At 41.0% G+C, this 20,436-nt stretch overlaps 2 protein-coding genes across 5 annotated transcripts; one reads left to right on the top strand and one right to left on the bottom strand.

Moving 5' to 3' along the window:
- Positions 1 to 521: 521 nt before the first annotated feature.
- ino80e (INO80 complex subunit E) lies at positions 522 to 4,708 on the bottom strand. 4 transcript variants are annotated; one of them, XM_034221566.1, is made up of 9 exons: positions 4,628 to 4,685; positions 4,490 to 4,533; positions 4,258 to 4,340; positions 4,081 to 4,151; positions 3,369 to 3,421; positions 3,187 to 3,268; positions 2,579 to 2,696; positions 2,181 to 2,279; positions 522 to 1,342 (listed from the first exon to the last, which is right to left on the bottom strand). In XM_034221566.1, the coding sequence occupies exons 3-9, from the start codon at positions 4,336 to 4,338 to the stop codon at positions 1,202 to 1,204; spliced, it is 645 nt and encodes a 214-aa protein (XP_034077457.1). In that variant the 5' UTR covers positions 4,339 to 4,340; positions 4,490 to 4,533; positions 4,628 to 4,685; the 3' UTR covers positions 522 to 1,201. The 4 variants fall into 4 exon arrangements, with proteins under 4 accessions (XP_034077457.1, XP_034077455.1, XP_034077456.1 ...); XM_034221564.1 differs by lacking the exon at positions 4,490 to 4,533 and having other exon boundaries at positions 4,628 to 4,705; XM_034221565.1 differs by having other exon boundaries at positions 4,490 to 4,638.
- Positions 4,709 to 11,371: 6,663 nt separating this feature from the next.
- Positions 11,372 to 15,615, top strand: si:ch73-54f23.4 (zinc-binding protein A33). Its single transcript, XM_034221620.1, has 7 exons — positions 11,372 to 11,413; positions 11,746 to 11,822; positions 12,006 to 12,101; positions 12,475 to 12,708; positions 13,793 to 13,815; positions 14,014 to 14,129; positions 14,637 to 15,615. The coding sequence occupies exons 2-7, from the start codon at positions 11,754 to 11,756 to the stop codon at positions 15,188 to 15,190; spliced, it is 1,092 nt and encodes a 363-aa protein (XP_034077511.1). The 5' UTR covers positions 11,372 to 11,413; positions 11,746 to 11,753; the 3' UTR covers positions 15,191 to 15,615.
- Positions 15,616 to 20,436: the final 4,821 nt, after the last annotated feature.

The raw sequence follows: 20,436 nt of genomic DNA, 5'->3' as shown, positions 1-20,436 counted from the left end.
CGACACGTTTTTATAAAATAGCTAAGTTGCATTAACAGCAATCTGCATGCTATCTAATTATCATGAGTAAGAGTGAACACAAACATGTCCAGCTTTCTTTTTTGGCATGAAGGAGAGGTGGAGTGAGTCCAGCTATTCTGCCCTTAAGTTGCTAAAGAGTTGTGGCAAACATCCGCCAAATGTCCCCCTGGGCTTCTATCAAGAGTGGAATAAGGACTCTTTGCAATCAAGTAAAGAAAACAACATGTGCATAACTAACATGAACCAGGTTTCAATAAGATGTTCTTAAACACAGCTTGTATGTAGTGAAGTACACATGTCCTGAGTACAATAAGTGTTCACACAGACTGTAGCACACCTCGATGAGTGACTGGAATGAGATTTTTAGGGTGTGATGCTTTGGGTGGGGCACACTACACACTTAGTTTAAGACAACAAACATACAACCTTAATACATCGTTTTATGTAAACTAGTTGTAGCATTGTGTCCATAGAATCTGTGAATGAAACGTGACACACAATTTCAATTTAAAACAAAATCTTTTAGTTTGACATTTTACACACACATCTGAAAAGGTGCAAACAACATTGGAATTGACAGGGTGTAGCTTTGACTTATGACACATTGTGTAAAAGAAATTGAACATTGTAGAAGTAGAAACGACAGAACCTCCTGTAACGAGTACAAAAGACGTAACATCTGAAAAGATCTAAATTACACTAGCTTTAATGGAGTGCAGCATTTATGCAATACCAAGATGGTGTCATGCAAAACAAATAAACAAAAGCTCTCTATATGCAGGACACACCTAGTCTTAGTCACACTTTGTAGATTGATAAACTGTTTAGACAAGTAATCAGCAGCTTGGAAATGTTAACAGAAAAAACGATCCATTCATCTCACTGGCTGTGGATTTCTCCTCAAACTGTTATTTAGTCACACATGTAATTCTCCACATGTAAAAACCACATCTATCTGGGAGAGTTCTTTGATAGTGATACTGCAATTAGGAAAAAGTCCACAAGTGGAAACAGGAAATACATTCAGTCACATTCTGTCTTTCACTCTCACACACACAGATGTACAAACCCTGCATCCCTTGCTTATAAATACATCTAACCACACACTGCGGCTCACTCATTCGGGAGGTCAATGACCAGTTCAGCCTCGTCTCCCTCCCCTCTGTCTTCATCTCCTCTGTCACTGTCTCCGTCGCTCTCCCCCCTCCTCCTCCGCTGCGTCTCCGCTCAGCATCTGTCGGGGAACCCAGCTGAACGGGCTGCTGGCTGCCGGGGGGGCCGCAGGGGCTGATGGGTAATTAGCTGCCATGGGGGCAACAACCTGAGAGGAATGCAAACAATAAGAGTGAAAATGTGAGGAAGGACAAAGGGATGGAGATAAGATGAAGGAATGAGGGGTATAACTGGATGGATAACTGCATTACAGATGTACAAAGCAAAGATAATAAATCAGTAATCAACAAATCAGTGTCCTGGAATGTCATTATTTAAAATACATATTGAAGTTGAGTTACTATATCAACACCTGTCTGCAATATTGTGCAAGAAGGTCAACTCAACCAATTCATTGCCGGTGCATATTGTTCAAGAAAATACTAAAGATTGGCTACAACCTTTGTTTTACCTTCATTGCAGGAATTATATATATTTGTGTTCAAACAATTTCATTTAGATTTGTCTTTGGCTTAAAGAGGACACATTATGCTCATTTGCAGACACTTATTTGCAGACCATCTACATGCACAACAACCTATATGACACACAAAAACCAATATCGGGCCTCTGTAAGATGGTTGAAAGGGGATGGTTGCACTTCCATACTTGGGATGAGTTGTTTTGTTTGTTGTGTTAATGTGACTATAGTGTGTAAATGTTTGTTTGACTGTTTATGTGACATCAGGAACAATAGCTAATGCTCATGCTAGTGCTAATGTGGATCACACTAAATACATACATCTTGGATTCTCTAAGGAGAACATAAAAGTAAACAAATAGTATTTCCTTGTTGCTATGCATATATTCTGTGACCTAAATACCACCGACTAGAATTGACTTGGGTGCTAATTAACATAAATGGCACATTAATATATGCAAGAGGAAAGCAGTGAATATGTATTTTGTAAGCTATGAATATCTTTTTGTTTCTCTTCCTCTCTCACCTTCCCCGTTGTCTCTTTCTTGTTTCTAGGCGTCTTTGTTTTTCTCTCTTTCTTCACTCGTTCAGCTGGAGGAGCCAAATACTCCGGTGGGAAGGGCATCTGCCCGACACACGCAGGGCCCCAAACATCAAATGAACACACAAACACACATGCATGGCAACATTACAAGACAGACACACAAAAAAATACAAAGAAAAATGAACAATGCAACGACAGTGGAGCCATAATAGACATCGAATAGCACCAAATGAAGATATAAAAACGTATGAAAAAATAATCAAATGATATAAACAATGCCAAATTAAAACACAGATGTTTGCTGATGAGGACAGGGCAGCGGCAGCAATGTTCATCTTGCTGGCCGCACTAAGATATGAGAAAGGGAGATGGAAACTCACAGTGTTGAGGTAAGGTCCAGAGCCTGAGGACTGCAGGGGGTTCACACCAGAACGGGACAGCAGGGAGAGATGAGGGGAGGAGGAAGATGGGAGACACGCTCCAGGACTACTTCTTCGCCTGAAAAGAGTACATGAGAGATTAAGAGAAACTCAGTGTGGCAGAAAGGGCATTCACAGTGGGCGACTGTGGCTGCGAGGGAGTGCGGTCGTCTTTCAACCAGAAGGTTGTGGGTTCGATCCCAGCCCGTGCAGCAAACATGTCGATGTATCCTTGGGCAAGATACTTAACCCTGAGTTGCTCCCGATGGCCAACGGTGTGTGAGTGTGTGTGAATGTTAGTTCCTAGAGTAAGGTACACTGCTCTGTATGAATGGGTGTGAATGGGTGAATGACATGTAGTATGTAAAGCGCTTTGAGGGGTCGTAAAGACTGTATAAAGCGCTATATAAGTACAGTACATTTACTTCTTCTCCTGAAAAGAGTACATGAGAGATTAAGAGAAACTCAGTGTGGCAGAAAGGGCATTCACAGTGCAACATGTTTTCTCACAGTGGTCCATTCGGTTCAATAGGCAACACCAAGTCAGTGAGTATAAATGTTTGGCTTACTTCTTTGTTACATCTCGTTCTCTTTCCCTCTCCCTGGGGCCTTCTCCTTCACTGTTTTCTGAAGAAACTGTTGCATCTGAATCTGGAACAGAAGACAAGAAAACATAAATCCACCTACTGTTTACAACTCCTACATTTACGTAGTCATAAACACTCGATACTGTTAAGAAAGTTTGGATTACCTGAGGAGTCTTCATCTACCCTCTCGTACTGTAGCAGTCTGTCCAGGAGGAAGCTAGAAAACAAGTGAAGGACATTGTTTAACGTAAACACATTTTCAAGTACACACAATGTGATCTCACCTTCACATTTTGATCACGTTCAAGTTTTTTTCTTGTCTAGAATAAGCCATTTTTGTTTCTTAAGTACATAAAAGAAAGCCCTTGATGTTACACTGGAACCCTGCCCTGTTATAGCAGCCATCTTACAGATTCTGATGTTGTTGCCTTTAGGTTTGCCATAGCAAGCTGTTGACATATCATGTCACATTATAAACGCTATAACCCCTTCTACATCCTTGCTAAATCATTCAATGTATTTTTCTTCAATCAGAAAAGGTGAAAAATTCCGTAACAACTTAATCTGACAATTTCCAGCCTATTATCTAATTGTTGAATATTTTCTGGACCATACTTGATTCCCTAAGCATCTGTTCCCTGAAGTAAGTACCTTTAAAATGATTCTCATTGTCCTTAAATAAATTGTTTTGTGTGAGTTTCTTTTTTGGGGGTTATTTTATCTGGGCTAAGAGTCCTGAGTGAGGGTTAGAGGAAAGGGTTGCTTTATTTTGTTATGTTTTAACACACCGAAAAGGTGGAAAGTAACATTGGAACACAAATGTGTACAAATACAAAATGTCTAATTAATATAAATATGGCAAAAATGTGTCCTCACCTTTTGTCCCTGGACACTTTGAGAAGTTTCCTCTGTGATCTCCTCAACTCCTCCTGAAAACATTCCTGTTCCTGCAGAGGATCAATCAATGCAGAAAATGACACATATATGTGTTAATAAAGTACTAAACGTGATTGCTAAAGACTGACTGAACACATATAGATTATCTGTACTTACATAAACAAGGAATTTTAATTTTCGCTTGAGATTTTTGTATTTCCGCTTGTAGTCAACTTCGACGTCCGCTTGACCGTTCATTTCTAAAATAAAGGATGCAAATAATGGATTAATGACTAAACCACCTGCTAACAGTAATATATATAAACTGGAGGTAATTGTAGTAACTCGGACTGCATTACAAACCACATAAGAAGCTACTGTATGCATGCTAAGCTAAACGTTAGCTCACCTAGCTAGCTCGCTAACTAACGGAGCTGCTGTTCTCAGAAGCTGCTGAAAATATACACCAATATTAATTTCAAGTGTGCAAACAAGCTTTCTATTCATTTCAAAGCACGTTTTTATTATTATTGAGACCCATTGGTACCTCTAGCTTGATTCTGTCTGTGCGACATGCTTTTGTTTACGTTGTGACGTCGTTTTTATATTCTTCTACGCCTTCAATGGCGGTGTGCAACCATCGATCCGGAGCATTACCGCCACCTGCTGCCTCTCTTAAAGTATAACCATTAATCAGTTTTCAATGGTTTGTCTGATCAAATCAAATGATGATACTTTTAATATTAAAATCCCTAATTCTAGAGTTTCTGAGACCTTTTGAATAAGGATCTGGTGATGGTGAAATAAAAAAATATTACAAAAAAGGAAAATAAAATTGCAATAAAGCAGAATTATGCAAAATCTAAAAATGTTTGGACAGGTTGAGTCACAACATATACAATCAATCAATTGACCCCATCCAAATCAGTTTACAGACCTACACCAACACTTTATCAATGCATTCCTCAAACAAAATCAGTCCTTTAATAACATCACACAATAACAAAAACAGTAAGAGTAATCTTTTGCAGATATGCAATATAGTTTTGATTTATCGAACGTTAAGATTGTTTCAAAATGACCCAAAGTGATAGAGAATATATGTAATTTGACTCTGTGTATCTTTTACCAACCTTAACCACCAACCTTGTTCCTCCTGCAGCAGCACTTCAGAGAGGTGTTGTTCTTCCTGTCCTGTTAGGTTAGCCCAGGAGTTGCTCATTAACCACTTTACCTCTAATATCTAGTGGCACCTCTCGCGCCTGCACCACACAGGGCTGGGAATGGAGTTGACTTCACTGTCTCTGGGCTTGTATCTTATTAAGCTTCTATAACAGAGTTGTTAAAGGGCTGAACCTAGACTGCACCAAAATCAAACATTACCTGTTTTTATTTTTCAAATCTGATGTATATAGATGAAAACAAATAGAAAAATGTCATAAAATAAAATACCTGTAATGCCATTTTCCTGATATGGTGTGTCTTTGTATGACAGTTTATGATCCCGAAAATGAATATATATGTAGGACTATGCCTTTATGTAGAAATAATGCGTACATGTTTATTTCTGCATGACATTAAACAAATGTACATGCTGTAAACATGTGAGTATTAGATGTTAGGATTATATTGAATCCTAATTTGCTTTTGATTAAAGATCTCCTAATTAAACATGAACTAAAAAAAGATTAATTAAAAGTGGGTTCGGTAATTCACTTCAGATACACTTGTTGTTATATTCCATGGAATGCTCTTAACATCCCGATAGCAATGAATACATTAAATGCTTTGACAATAAATACATAAACAATTTTCATAAAAATGTCATAGTACGCCGTAGCGCTGTAAAAAGCACGACCAATCATCTGAGCCGGCTAAAGTAACTGGATGGCCTACCTGCCTGTCAGCCTTCCATCTGTGCACAAACTTATCTCGTGCCCTCATTGGTCAAGTGCGCGTTCGTGTGTGTTGGAGGAGGGGCTCTGTAAGGAAGTCTGAAGGAAGGGGCAGATTTTTTCAGTGGTGTATTTTCAAATTCTAGCGCACTCGAGCTGGTTTCTCCATTCTTACCTACTTTTAAATTAAAATGTGCATTTACAGCTGCTTTGATGCTCAGTCAGGAGTAGCTTCACATGCCTTCATGACTTCTAGCAGTGGGCCTTAGTACTGTACTTGAGAACAATTTCAAGGTTATTGTAATTTACTCAAGTATTTTCACGTTAAGCTACTTTAATTTGATATGTGCGTCTGCTGCTGCTGTGGGGAAACTATGGAAACTACAGTTTTCTATACAGCGGACTACAACATGGATGTTTAATAAGAACGAGGGACTACTGTAAACTCATCTAGAGACTCTGCACCGTGCTCTGATGCTGTTGCTTTATGCTTTATGAACAACAGAGAAACATATTCTTCATGACCAAAGTTGGAATTGAAATAAAAAAGGAAAGTGAAACTTATGCTCGTCACCCTCTCCCTCCGGTCCACATTAATACAAATGATCCCAATACGTATGATTGTGATTCTCAAATGGTCAATATCATGCACTGAGTAATTTTACGATTGATATTTTGAGTATATCGCCTTTGAGGATACTCCGTTCACCCTTTCACCCTCGCCCACCCTCCTGGAGATCGATGAACACAAAAAGGAGATACAGAGGGTTGGCACCGATTCCTTCCTGGAGTTCAAAGACCAAACAAAGGCGATACGCAGGGCTGGCACCATGTCCTTTACCCCCGCTCCTCAACGACGCCCACCAAAATCACCGCGGAGACGCGCACCATCTCCCCCGTCCTCATCACCGCGCCTACGTCAATCACCTCCCCCCCTGGCAGTATGTCCTCTACCCCCGCACCATCTCGCCCGTCTCCATCACCGTGCCTACGTCGACCACCTCCCCTCCCTTCGAGGGGGCATCTGCAGTCTCCGAAGCCTGATAAGGATGTGTGTGTACAAAACACAACAAACTCTTACTGATATGTGATGGGTCCAGGCTCAAGGGCGTATGGCACTCTCAACTCTTTCCAGGACATGTCGGGGCCCTGCCTGCCAGTAGCTTTGCCGATATCTGTGTTGATAGGTAATAGATTAAGAGCAGTGAATCATAGAAACAGGAAGCGCTCAAACGTTTGTGTGAGTGTATCTAATTTAGCAGTGATTCCATGTCAGCCACAGCTTGTTACAAAAAACATGACTGATAGTGTGTTTAACAAACTTAAACTAGCTTTATTAAATGTCAGGTCTTTGGCAGGAAAAACATTTTTAATCAATGATTTTATCACTGAGCACAATCTCGATTTTATGTTTTTAACAGAAACTTGGATTGAACAAAATAACAGTGCAGCTGTTCTTATCGAATCAACCCCTCCCAACTTTAGTTTTATGAGTCAGGAAAGAATGCATAAGAAAGGGGGTGGAGTTGCTATTCTGTTCAATGATTCCCTTCAATGCAGGAAGACATCGTATGGAAACTTTGATTCTTTTGAATATGTGGCCCTTCAACTGAAATGCTCCTCTCGAGCTCTGTTCCTAAATATCTATAGACCACCCAAATACTGTGCAAGCTTTTTTGATGAATTTACTGAACTGCTGTCTATAGTGTGTATTGATTTTGACCGTCTAGTCATTGTTGGTGATTTTAACATCCATGTTGACAACCCCCAGGACAGAGGGGCTAAAGAACTGTTTTGTGTTCTTGATAGCTATGGACTGACTCAGCATGTGACGGAGCCCACGCACAATAAGGGGCACACTCTGGACTTAATTATCTCAAAGGGTCTGAATATCTCTAAGGTTGTGGTGACTGATGTTGCACTCTGACCATTCCTGTGTTTTCTTTGAGAGCTCTATTTCTGTTCACAAAAATGTTCAAAAAGAGGTAACCACAAAGCGATATTTAACTAAAAATACTAGGGAAATGTTTACTCAGAATTTTTCTTCCACACTTGCCCCTGCCAACATCTCAGTAAATGAGCTAGTAGATCATTTTAATTCAAAAATTAAAAATGTTATAGATGCCATTGCTCCAACTAGGTTAAAGGAAGTGTCTGGCAAGAAAATATCTCCATGGAGAAAGGCCATGAGCGTGAAAACAGAAAAAAGAGAATGTCGAAAAGCTGAACGCAGGTGGCGAAAAAACAAATCTCCAGGTTCACTTTGAAATCTATAAAGAGAGACTTGGCCTTTATAATTTGGAATTGAAAAACGCACGACAATCGTTCTTCTCTGACATCATTACCAAAAACAAAAACAACGCACGTGCCTTGTTTGCTACCGTCGACAGACTAACTAACCCCCCAGTGTCAGTAGCCTCTGAATTTCTATCCACCAGGGCATGCAATGATTTTGCCTTTTTCACTGACAAAATTCAGAAAATCAGACAAGCAGTCAGTGCCTCTGCATCAGGAACAGCAAATGTGTTGTCCCTATCTCCACTTAACATCAATTCAAACACCATGACACAATTCCATCAGATTCATGATAAAAACCTAGAGGACATTATTCAACTTCTGAAATCCTCCTCCTGCTGCCTTGATATTATTCCAACAGGATTTTTCAAAGATGTTTTTCCTTGCATGGCCTCAGATCTACTTCATATAGTAAACAAATCTCTTCACTCAGGTATTTTTCCACAGGCCCTGAAAACTGCAGTCATTAAACCGCTCTTAAAAAAGAATAATCTAGATGCTTCAGTAATGAACAATTACAGGCCCATATCAAACATTACCATTTCTAGGTAAAATCATTGAAAAAGTTGTTTTTCAACAGTTGAGTAATTTCTTGCATTTAAATAGCTGTTTGGATGTGTTCCAGTCAGGCTTTCGTCCAAACCACAGCACTGAGACTACTCTTGTAAAGGTCTTTAATTACATCCACTTAAACACAGACAGTGGCAGAACTTCAGTGTTAGTATTATTAGATCTTAGTGCTGCGTTTGACACTGTTGACCACAGCATATTACTAGACCGACTGGAAAACTGGGTGGGACTTTCGGAAACAGTTCTAAATTGGTTTGAATCCTACTTAAAGGACAGAAACAACTTTGTTTCTATAGGTAAATACACATCTGAGTTGACAAATATGACATGTGGGGTTCCTCAAGGCTCCATCTTGGGGCCTCTTCTCTTTAACATCTACATGCTACCACTGGCTCAGATAATGAAGAACAACAAAATAAGTTACCATAGCTATGCAGATGACACACAAATTTACGTAACAATTTCACCAGGATGCTCCAATTCAAACACTGAGTAAGTGCATTGAACAAATCAATGACTGGATGTGTCAGAACATTCTCCAATTAAACAAAGATAAAACTGAGGTAATGGTTTTTGGAGCCAAGTCAGAACGTATAAAAGTTAGCGCTGAGCTTCAGTCTGCAATGTTCAAAACAACAGATGAAGCCAGAAATCTAGGTGTAGTCATGGACTCTGACCTGAGTTTCAACAGTCACATTAAAACTGTTACTAAATCAGCCTACTATCACCTAAAGAATATATCTAGGATTAAAAGACTAATGTCACAGCAGGATTTGGAAAAACTTGTCCATGCTTTTATCTTCAGTAGACTGGACTACTGCAATGGTGTCTTCACAGGTCTCACTAAAAAATCTATTAGAAAGCTGCAGCTAATTCAGAATGCTGCTGCTCGAGTCCTCACTAACACTAAGAAAGTGGATCACATCACTCCAGTTCTGAAGTCTTTACACTGGCTTCCTGTGTGTCAAAGAATAGATTTCAAAATACTGCTGCTGGTTTATAAAGCACTGAATGGTTTAGGCCCAAAATACATTTCTGACCTCCTGCTAAATTAGGAACCATCCAGATCTCTCAGGTCTTCAGGGACTGGTCAGCTTTCTGTCCCCAGAGTCAGAACTAAACATGGAGAAGCAGCGTTCAGTTATTATGCTCCAAATATCTGGAACAAACTCCCAGAAACCTGCAGGTCCGCTGCAACTCTGACTACTTTTAAATCCAGGCTGAACACTTTTCTTTTTGTCGCTGCTTTTAATTGAACTATTCACATCTTAAACTGCACTGTAACTTTTATCCATGTATTTTTTCTTTTAATGTTTATTTTATTAGCTTTTCTTTTTAATGACTGATTTTAAATGCCATTTTCTTAATGTCTTTCGTTTTTTGTAAAGCACTTTGAATTGCCTTGTGTTGAAAAGTGCTATATAAATAAACTTGCCTTGCCTTGCCTTATAATTTGATGCCAATACTTTTGTATATTTACTTGCTCAAATAAGTAAGATTTTGAAATGCAGGACTTTAACTTGTATTTTTTACAAATTAGTAATACTACTATTGATTAAGTAAAACAACATGTGAGTAGTTTCTAACCCCCTGGTTTTATTGAATCCTCCTGTCAGTGTCTTCTCCCCCTGCCGCATACTGTAGAGCTCTGAGTCTGCAGATCAGAGCAGTGCCAGGACCAGGCGCCATGAATTATAGATTATGAACATTTGCAGAGATGAGCAATTCTGCTTCAGTGCAAACACACACACACATACACACACAGACACGCACACACAGACACACACACACACACACACACAGACACACGCGCACACACAGAGACACACACAGACACGCACAGAGAGACAGGCACGCACGCACACACACACACACACACACACACACACACACACACACACACACACACACACACACACACACACACACACACACACACACACACACACACACACACAGACTCCGTGTGTGTCAAGGTTGATGGGGGAGTCAGGCAGAGGAAAATATATAAGAAGTTGAGATAAATGGACAGATAAAAACAGGATAGGCTTTTGGCTGGGAGGCAGATATTTACTCCTGCAGGGGAACAGAGCAGAAATGCTGACTGTATGAACCTCCCAGATAATATGAACCCCAGCAGGGATAACTGAGCATCCTTTACTGCAACTAAAGCAGGAGCTGTGATGTCTCAGTTTCTGCATCCTCTTCCAGACATTAGTAGAGTCTACTTGCAAAAATAAACACGTACTGTCTACCTTTCCAGGCCTAAAGAAAGAAACCTGTCGATATGACACACAGTATCTGCCCCACAACACCGACAGAATCTGCTTTGATTCCAAAGACGCTGGCGGACAGAAATAGAATAGACCCTCCTGTGTCTCCAGCCATAAATCGCTGCTGTTGGCTAAAACAGCTAACCTCCTGTCAGCTAAAGTCCTCTGCCCCCCCCCCCCCCCTCTCCGCACACACCCCTTCACTCTCTACTCTTAATGGATCTATATATTCTCAAGTCAGGCTGTGGACCCTGATCTGTGCTTGTCAATACATTTTCTCCTGTTCATTTTCTTTAAGATGTATGTCCTCTCTCTTGTTGCTCGGTTAAATTACTGTTGTTCTAGCATGTCTCTGTGTGTGTGTGTGTGTGTGTGTGTGTGTGTGTGTGTGTGTGTGTGTGTGTGTGTGTGTGTGTGTGTGTGTGTGTGTGTGTGTGTGTGTGTGTGTGTGTTTGTGTGTGTGTGTGTGTGTGTGTGTGTGTGTGTGTGTGTGTGTGTGTTTCCCCCCCTCTTTCTTTTACTCCCTCTCCCTCTCTGTATTGTGTTGTCCTCCAATGTGTCTCTCCCTCTCACTCAGTCCACCTCTAATATTGCACTTTGCTCAATACATTTCTATTTTGTCCAATTTGCAGTTACTGGAATGAACCAAGATCACTACAAAGGCACCAACAACAACAACTGCAGTAAAAGTCTTCTCAGTGATCAAAAGGTAAGCGCCGATGTTTCATGGTTTTCAGTTATAGCTGACATGGAAACATTGTCCAACATAATGTGACTGTATTCATTTTCGAACATCGTATTTGTTTGCAGGATATTAAATTAGTAATGTTTCTGTTTCATGTGTACTTGTTCTCCAATTTTGTGTCTGTGTGTGTGTATGTGTGTGTTGCAGGAAAAGCTTATCCAAGCTATTAAAAGAATCAAGCACGAGGTAGACGAATGCAGGGAAGCAGAGAGGAAGACATTCATAGAGTCTTTGGGAGTAGAGGTATTGTTGCTGCATTATTAATCCTCATCTTTTACTAAAATACTCTCTTTAGACGCAGTTAAAGAGGTTTGACTAAAACTACATTTATATATACGGTAGAGGATTAGAGCCACATGTGAAAACATTTTTGAGATCTGACCAAAAGTGACATTTTCTTCTGACTTCTGAGAGAAAATAGATCAGATTTTTTTCAGAAATCTGACTTTGATCACAGAACTTAAAAACAACATATCACGTTTGATCAGCTCTCAAAACAATGTTAACATGTGTTCCTAATCCTACTCCGCACATACTGTATATTCTTTACAGTTCAAAAACAGAAAAGATGATCCATATCCTCACATTAATCATCTCTAAACTCCTCCTCTTTCAGAACAGTTTTGATGTCCTCAAACGAGAAGTCAGATCCGAGTTTGAGAACCTCCATCGTTTCCTGGATGAGGAGGAACGTAAGGATCTGGAGCGACTTCAGAGAGAGAGACAGAAACAAGTGAAGCCGCTGAAAGAGAGAGAGAAGAAAATAGCAGCGCAAGCGACAGACCTGGAGACAGCGATATCAGTCCTCAACAAAAAACTGACCGAGGAGGACCATCCCAAACTGCTCAGAGTGAGGAAGAGAATACATTAGCATGCAGAGATGTGGCTTATTATTAGCTTGAATATGCTGTAACCATTTCGACAGAGGGTGAGCTAATGTAAGATAGAGGTGTAAAATAGTTTGGACTCCCTTCCCCAGCAGCAGCGCCACACACGGGGTCACAAAGGGTCACTGCAAGCATTCCCCTTGGCCTGCGACAAATTTACCACTCGTGACTTGTCGAAATAACTGTCTATAATTGCTCCTTCTCTTGGAGCTGCTGGGAAAAAATGTGACTGTGCAGGTTAACATGACGAGCTGCAGAGCAACCCTGTTAGCTGTTCTGCCCCTCTTCCTCTGCACTCCTTTGAGCAATTACATTGATTGGCTAAACGGTTGACTTTCACAATCAATGTCTCATTTAAAAGTGAAAGGGAGTCAGCAAATAGGAACAGGCAGCAATCTGGCTGAGGTCAAAGCTTGTATTTTTAGTTCAAACTGAATCAATCAATCACATTTTATTTATAAAGTCCAATGTAACAAATTACACATTTGTCTGAAGGGGTGAACAAGAAAAAATTGACTCGGAGTTGAGCCGCTCCTCCTTCGCGTCGAAAGGAGCCAGTTGAGGTGGTTCGGGCACCTAGTTAGGATGCCACCTGGGCGCCTCCCTAGGGAGGTGTTCCAGGCACGTCCAGCTGGGAAGAGACCAAGGGGTAGACCTAGGACCAGGTGGAGGGATTATATCTCTTCGCTGGCCTGGGAGCGCCTTGGGATCCCCCAGTCAGAGCTGGTTGATGTGGCCAGGGAAAAGAAAGTTTGGGGCTCTCTGCTGGAACTGCTACCCCCCGCGACCCGACCACGGATAAGCGGGAGAAGATGGATGGATGGATGAATCAATCAATCACATTTTATTTATAAAGTCCAATGTAACAAATTACACATTTGTCTGAAGGGGTGAACAAGAAAAAATTGCTCTCAGAAAACCTGCCCCAAAATAATTAAAGACAACTGCAATAGTTGTTTATATGGATTAAAAAATATAATAACATGACATAATAGACGATGTGATTATTTCCACTAACTCTCCTGGGAATGTTTTGTCTCATTGCAGGAAATTCAAGATCTCATAAAAAGGCAGGTCCTCAACCAAACTGTTTTCGTCTCCCACATTTTCCCTTTCTCTCATTAATCTTCTGTGTGAGCATGCTGGGCATTTCCTCTCATTTCTGCACATCAATCCATCTCCATAACCCTCAAACTGTGGTGTGTTTACCCGATCGATGTTCCACCATTCATCATTCAGTCCTCCCCCTTCCTGCTTTGTCCTAACAGGTCTCAGGTCAGCTTCAAACCTCCAGCAGAGGTGGACACTGAGGTGCGCTCCGGACAGTTTGTGGGTCCCATTCAGTACCGGATATGGAAGCACATGAAAAGCTGGCTCTACCCAAGTATGTTCACACTATCTCCCATTTACATGTGCATGTGTGCAAACAAATTCAAACCTTAAACTTGATACATATCTCTCCAAACAAATGTGTCTCTGCCTTAAACGCCTCCATTGGATTCCTTTATTTACTTTTGAAACATACACTGAAAGACATCACTAGTATGTAACACTCACGCTTCTATTGGCCTGTGCCCAAACACATTGCACGTGATAGTGCTAAGGGGCGGGACATCTCTAAGCGGTTGACCAATCACAACAGAGCCGGCCAGCTAACCAATCAGAGCAGACTGGGCTCTGGTTTCAGACAGAGGGTGAAAAGAGTAGAGGCACTAAATACAAATATGAACCTTAAAATGAGCATAACAGGTTTTCTTAAAGTTCTCATCGACAAGTTGTCAGATTGGTCCCCGCCTCCCTTGTTCCCTAGTACTCTCCTCGCTGTGTTGCCATTATAGTTTGTCATTTGATTGACCACATACAAACTTACTGTATCTCTATTTGCCTACAGGTATAACATCAATGACCTTTGACCCTGAGACGGCCCATCCTAACCTATCCCTGTCCAAGTCTTGCACCTCAGTGTGGTTTGAGGAGGATAAAGACACGAAGGATTGCCAGCCCAACCCTCAGCGGTTCCACTATTATTACTCTGTGTTCGGCAACCAGAGCTTCACCACTGGACGGCACTACTGGGAGGTGGAGGTGGGACGTAAGACAGCGTGGAGGTTGGGCGTGGCGCGAGCTGACGTCCCACGAGGGGAGATGGACACGACAGGAACCTCCAACGGCATCTGGACTATGGCCATGAAGGGCGGGTCTGTGGTGGCCTGCACCGACCCCGAGCCCACGAAGGTCAACGTGTCCACCCGCCTCGTCCGCATCGGGTTGTTCTTAGACTGTGAGAAGGAGGAGGTGTCTTTTTATAACGCTGTCACCATGTCGCCTATTTACACCTTCTCCATGGAGTATGTCGACGTGGCTCTGTTCCCCTTCTTTAACCCGTGTGACGCAGACGAAGGGAGGAACGTGGCGGCCCTTAAGATTTTTAACCCTTCCATTTGATGCAGAGGTTTACAACACAAATTGTTCATTTCATGTTAATAAAACTACAGTATATATCATTTTTTGGGCAGGGCTTAAGAGACAAGATAATTAAGTGGCAACTATTAATTAAGTATGGTTAGTATAAAATCATTTTCATCTTGTGTGAAATAACAGCATTTCAATTTTCTTTGGACGTTTTTCAATTTCCTGTCATTTTAACAACAGAAGGATTAATTGATTGAGAAAAAGATGACTTCACCTCAATTTTGTTGTCACTTTTTTTGTACATTATACTGACAATATGATACATTGATTGAGAAAATAACATATTCATTTACAAAGAAAGCAATCGTTAGTTATCTACTTGTATACTGTGAATACCACTTGCTTAAAAACTGTTAAATGATTGTTCAGTACAAACATAAAACATGCCTATACAAGTATGTTTTCTGTTTTAAATGATCTTTTACAGTTACTTAAAAAGTAAAATACATATTTGCTTGAAATGAAGGTTGTTATCTGCTGCTGGCTCTCTGAGGTCCATAGCAAGTGTGAACATTATGATGTCACCTCCGTTCGGCTATAAATATCTCTGTTGTGGCTGCTTAGCTATGATGTGTCCTGCGAGGGTATAGAAGCTGGTATTAGCGGCACGTGGGGCCTGAAGGGTGAGAAAGTGGCGCGTGACACTGATGGCTGACATTGAGTGAGACGACTCACTGACAGGGAGAGAAACTGTTTGAGAATAGGAAAACAAAGACAAGAGGACGGCGGAAATGTCATAATCGCTTGTTTATTCTTAGTATTCCTTTAGACATGAAATAAAGAAACAACAAATATTTTCTTTACAAAACATCTGTGTGTGAAGTGTTGTGCAAAAAGGGAGTACAGAGAGATGTCACACCACACACACACACATTCTCACACACATATACGCACACACCAAGGCCAGAACAGCAGAAGTAAACAGAGAAGATCAGGGCAGAGATGACTCACATAGTGCAAGAAGTGGTAGTAAAACTAGTAGTGATCTATTAGTTATTGGTGGGTAACACACCAGAATCTCCAATAACCCACCAGACTGAGCCTTCTTTGAGATGCTGGCTTGTCCTGCCTCTCTCACAACCCTACTCACTCTGACTGGAGTGGCTTGGTATTACAATCACTGACAATAATACTGTACAGTAGCGGTGGTGCATGGGAATGCTTTTACGTCAGTCTCTCGTCAAATGCTCACCACAACCAAACCCTGTTGGTTACCCACACAAAGCTTTCATCTGATCACTCACTAACTCCTTGCTGTGCCACAGACTTGAATAATGCTATTTGAAACACCACTCACTTACAGAGCGCCATCAGCACTCATTATGCTACTTATATTAATCTGGAAAATCACTTTCATAGTTTTTATACATTATAGATATCTCCAAAGCATATCACAGGCCAGCCACTTGTTGTTCAGTCGGGTGTGTGAAAATGTTTCGTGAATACCCTACGTTTCAAGAAAAAGGTGCCATTAGGAGTGTCGGCAAATGACAAGAGGCACTAAACAAAGACAAGAGTCACTCAAATATCTCAAAGTTACGATATCTTTTACAATATTCTGTGGCTTTACACACATTCACACTTAAACACAGCACTTGGTTTCTTCATGTTGCGGGACGATTTAAGCAGGCACATGAATACCTCACTCGACAACACACACGGAGAAGCTCAAATAAAGTACAGTCGGGTCACTCGGTACACGCTGGCTATGCATAGATTCAGCACGCACAATAAACCACTCGTAACTCATTCACACGTGTGCGTCATAGGCAAAAACACAGAAACCCCAAACACACAATGATGGCAACATTGAAACGTCACTCCTCTGGACACACACAGGACGAGAAAAGCCTGTTTTTCATGTCGTGGGCATGCTGCAGCTTTAGGTGACGTAGGTTAAACATTTGAATACAACATGTAAATACTGTGAAGGATGCTGCGAGTACGGTCCGGTTGGCAATAACAGCAGATCTCAAAAGATCTAATATACTCTTTAATGGATTTTTTACAATATTTGGTTCTTAAATTAGTTCAAGATGTTAGTGAATATTAGTGAAGATAGATTATAGTACTGTGAGCGTATATATTTTATATTCTGGATTTAATTTGAGTGAGAAATGTTAAATTCTTCTTTATTATTCAGTATAATACAACAACCATTCTATACACTAGAAACATTCAGCCTGTAGGGGGTTACACCGGCGTACACATGCAATATTTACAAGGCTGGAATGTGTGTGTGTGTGTGTGTGTGTGTGTGTGTGTGTGTGTGTGTGTGTGTGTGTGTGTGTGTGTGTGTGTGTGTGTGTGTGTGTGTGTGTGTGTGTGTGTGTGTGTGTGTGTGTGTGTGTGTGTGTGTGAAGACAATTGTTAGTATTGCCAATATAGGTTTGTGTTTCTTTTACAGATCCAGGCTAGACATGAGGCCTATCCAGAGTTTGTGTAAAACATCTGACTATCTGATACTTTTTGTAAATTGAACATCGAGGCCCCTTCATTGTTTTTGTTTATTATATTTGTTGATCTTAGTATCAAATCTGACATCTAAACCTCCCTCATCATATGGTTCTTTAAAATGCTAAAGTGTCGCATTATATTAATTGAACTGTAAGAAAAATCTATTATTTAGGAAAGCTACCAAGAAATGTTCCCACATCTCACTAACTGAATTTCATGGCTGTCATTTTGTGCTTAATTGAAAAAAGTTTTTATAGATTTCCGTGCAATGAACCTGGACTTTCCATTGGTTGGTTAAAGTATGAGGCAGAGACATGCATTTTGTAACACTAAAATGTATCTGCACACCTCCCTCTACTATACAGGAGGTTCAGCTACGTTTGATCTGTGTTAAACAGCCACACAAATGATGCTGTGGCTTCCATAAATGCGTCATTGAAGTGTTCTGACCCATTGAAGAAACAGGAACTACTGTAAGTCACTGTCAACACAACCAAATACTTCAGAGGAAATATCTAGTTAGAAAGAACCAATAAGCCTTAATCAAATCTCTGTCAAAAGCTGTGTTTAAGAGACACCGCGAAATCATTTTCTGCTCTTACTTCCGGTAACATCAATGTAGATTGCAAAAAAAAACTCATCAGCAATATTTCTTTCCAGCTATCACAATAATCAAGATAATCCAGACACCTTGTTACGATCAGTTTAATGTAGAAACAACTGTATTACTGCCAAATTACACCCGCTCACGTGCAAAAGGAGGTGGATGCACGCTTCCCTTTGTAGCAGGTGTACTTTAGTAGAAAGAAACATTGCTGTTGTGTTTTTAATTTTGTTGGTACACTTGCGCACCACAAGCCAAGTAGCCTACTATGTTTCATTAAGAGAAGGGCAGACATCTCTACGGCAGGTATCTCCAACACTTGGCAACACACCAGAACGATTTAGATTATTGAACAGCACCACAGATAACAGAGCAAATATGCCTTCTGTGTTTTTGGGTGACCTGTCGCTTTAAGTAAGTAATGCTCCGCGACGGAAAGGAGAAAAGGGATCAAAAAGAAGGGGAAGGGTCAGGGAAGAATTACTTAATTAGTAGACAATGAAGAAGGGAAGATTGATACAAAAAAAGAAGGAACAAGCTAGCACGTGCTAACTTTTTGACCTCACCAGACGCTTTCATTCAGGGTTTCACCTTGGAAACACAGCGGGAACATGGTGTTCCTATTAAGTGCTGGAGTTGCTGCTGTTATAAGCTTGCTATTAAACTGAAGGAATAATGGGACTTTTATAGAGCCGCGGGGAAATCCAGATCAAAGGTAGCAAAGTGGTTGATCCGGACTTTAGGGATCAGTCGGCAAAACACATTTTAATCAGCGGAGATATCCATTGGGAGACTGAATATCAATATCAGAGGCTATAAATAGTAAAGTTAGTATTATTAGTTTGGTGAAGTTACGCAAAACTAATTGTTGTCCTATGTGATCATGTGCAGATGTTTCAGAGGCTTTATTTCTGCTGCAGTATGTAGGCTACAGCGTGTGATCAAAGCGCTTTAATTTTTTTGTTTTGATGACGTCCAATCTAAAAAAAAAATCTGAGTGGCTGTAAATTTCATGCATTTTATCCACATGCTGATAGAGGAACAAGCATTTTAGATTGGAAACTGCTATATCTGACAATACTTCCAGTATATTTTTGTTTTAATGTAATGTTGTAAACCTCTCTGGCTACCTCATTATGTTAGAAAAACCTTATGTGGAGTTTTATTTGTAAACTCTGCAAAGGAGTTTATTTGCAGTCTGACAGTTCTAATATAAAGTTACCAAAAAACAGATTTTAACAACAAGCCACATCTGTTACTGTATATGTATACGTTGTTATGAATCAAAAAGTCTCACAGGCTATGTGTTAGTTTGTGAGTTAGATACCGTTATCAAAGTAATATTGTGTTCAGGTGTTAGACATGTTGGACCGAAGTCCTCGCTCCAGTTTCAGTGGTTTCTTCATTATTTGGTGGGGGGTGTTCGATTGTCAGTGGTGGTAGATTGAGAATATCTGTGGGGCTTCCCTTGGTGTTTTGCAGGGGCAGTTCTCAGGTGGTGGTGGTGGTTGGATCCTCAGCCGCGGCGCCATCTTTGCTGGCCTCCATTGCAGCGCCACTAGATTTAGGCACGACTTCAGGGGTTTTCGGGGGAACTGCTTTTGGAGCCTCGATGATATCAATGTGATCCGGGCTGAGTTTGGAGTCTGGCTCAGGCGTACCGTTGGTGATGGGCTCGGGTGTGGTGGGCTTAGAGGGCTCAGGAGTTGGAGTCAGGGCACTTTTACTTTCAGGGGTTGGAGTCAGGGCACTTTTACTTTCAGCCGTTGGAGTCAGGGCACTTTTACTTTCAGCCGTTGGAGTCAGGGCACTTTTACTTTCAGCCGTTGGAGTCAGGGCACTTTTACTTTCAGCCGTTGGAGTCAGGGCACATTTACTTTCAGCCGTTGGAGTCAGGGCACTTTTACTTTCAGCCGTTGGAGTCAGGGCACTTTTACTTTCAACGGTTGGAGTCAGGGCACTTTTACTTTCAGCCGTTGGAGTCAGGGCACTTTTACTTTCAGGGGATGGAGTCAGGGCACTTTTACTTTCAGCCGTTGGAGTCAGGGCACTTTTACTTTCAGCCGTTGGAGTCAGGGCACTTTTACTTTCAGCCGTTGGAGTCAGGGCACTTTTACTTTCAGGGGATGGAGTCAGGGCACTTTTACTTTCAGCCGTT

Source organism: Gymnodraco acuticeps, unplaced genomic scaffold, assembly GCF_902827175.1.
Source record: "Gymnodraco acuticeps unplaced genomic scaffold, fGymAcu1.1, whole genome shotgun sequence".
NCBI lineage: Eukaryota > Metazoa > Chordata > Actinopteri > Perciformes > Bathydraconidae > Gymnodraco > Gymnodraco acuticeps.
This window is presented reverse-complemented; position numbering and strand designations above follow the sequence as displayed.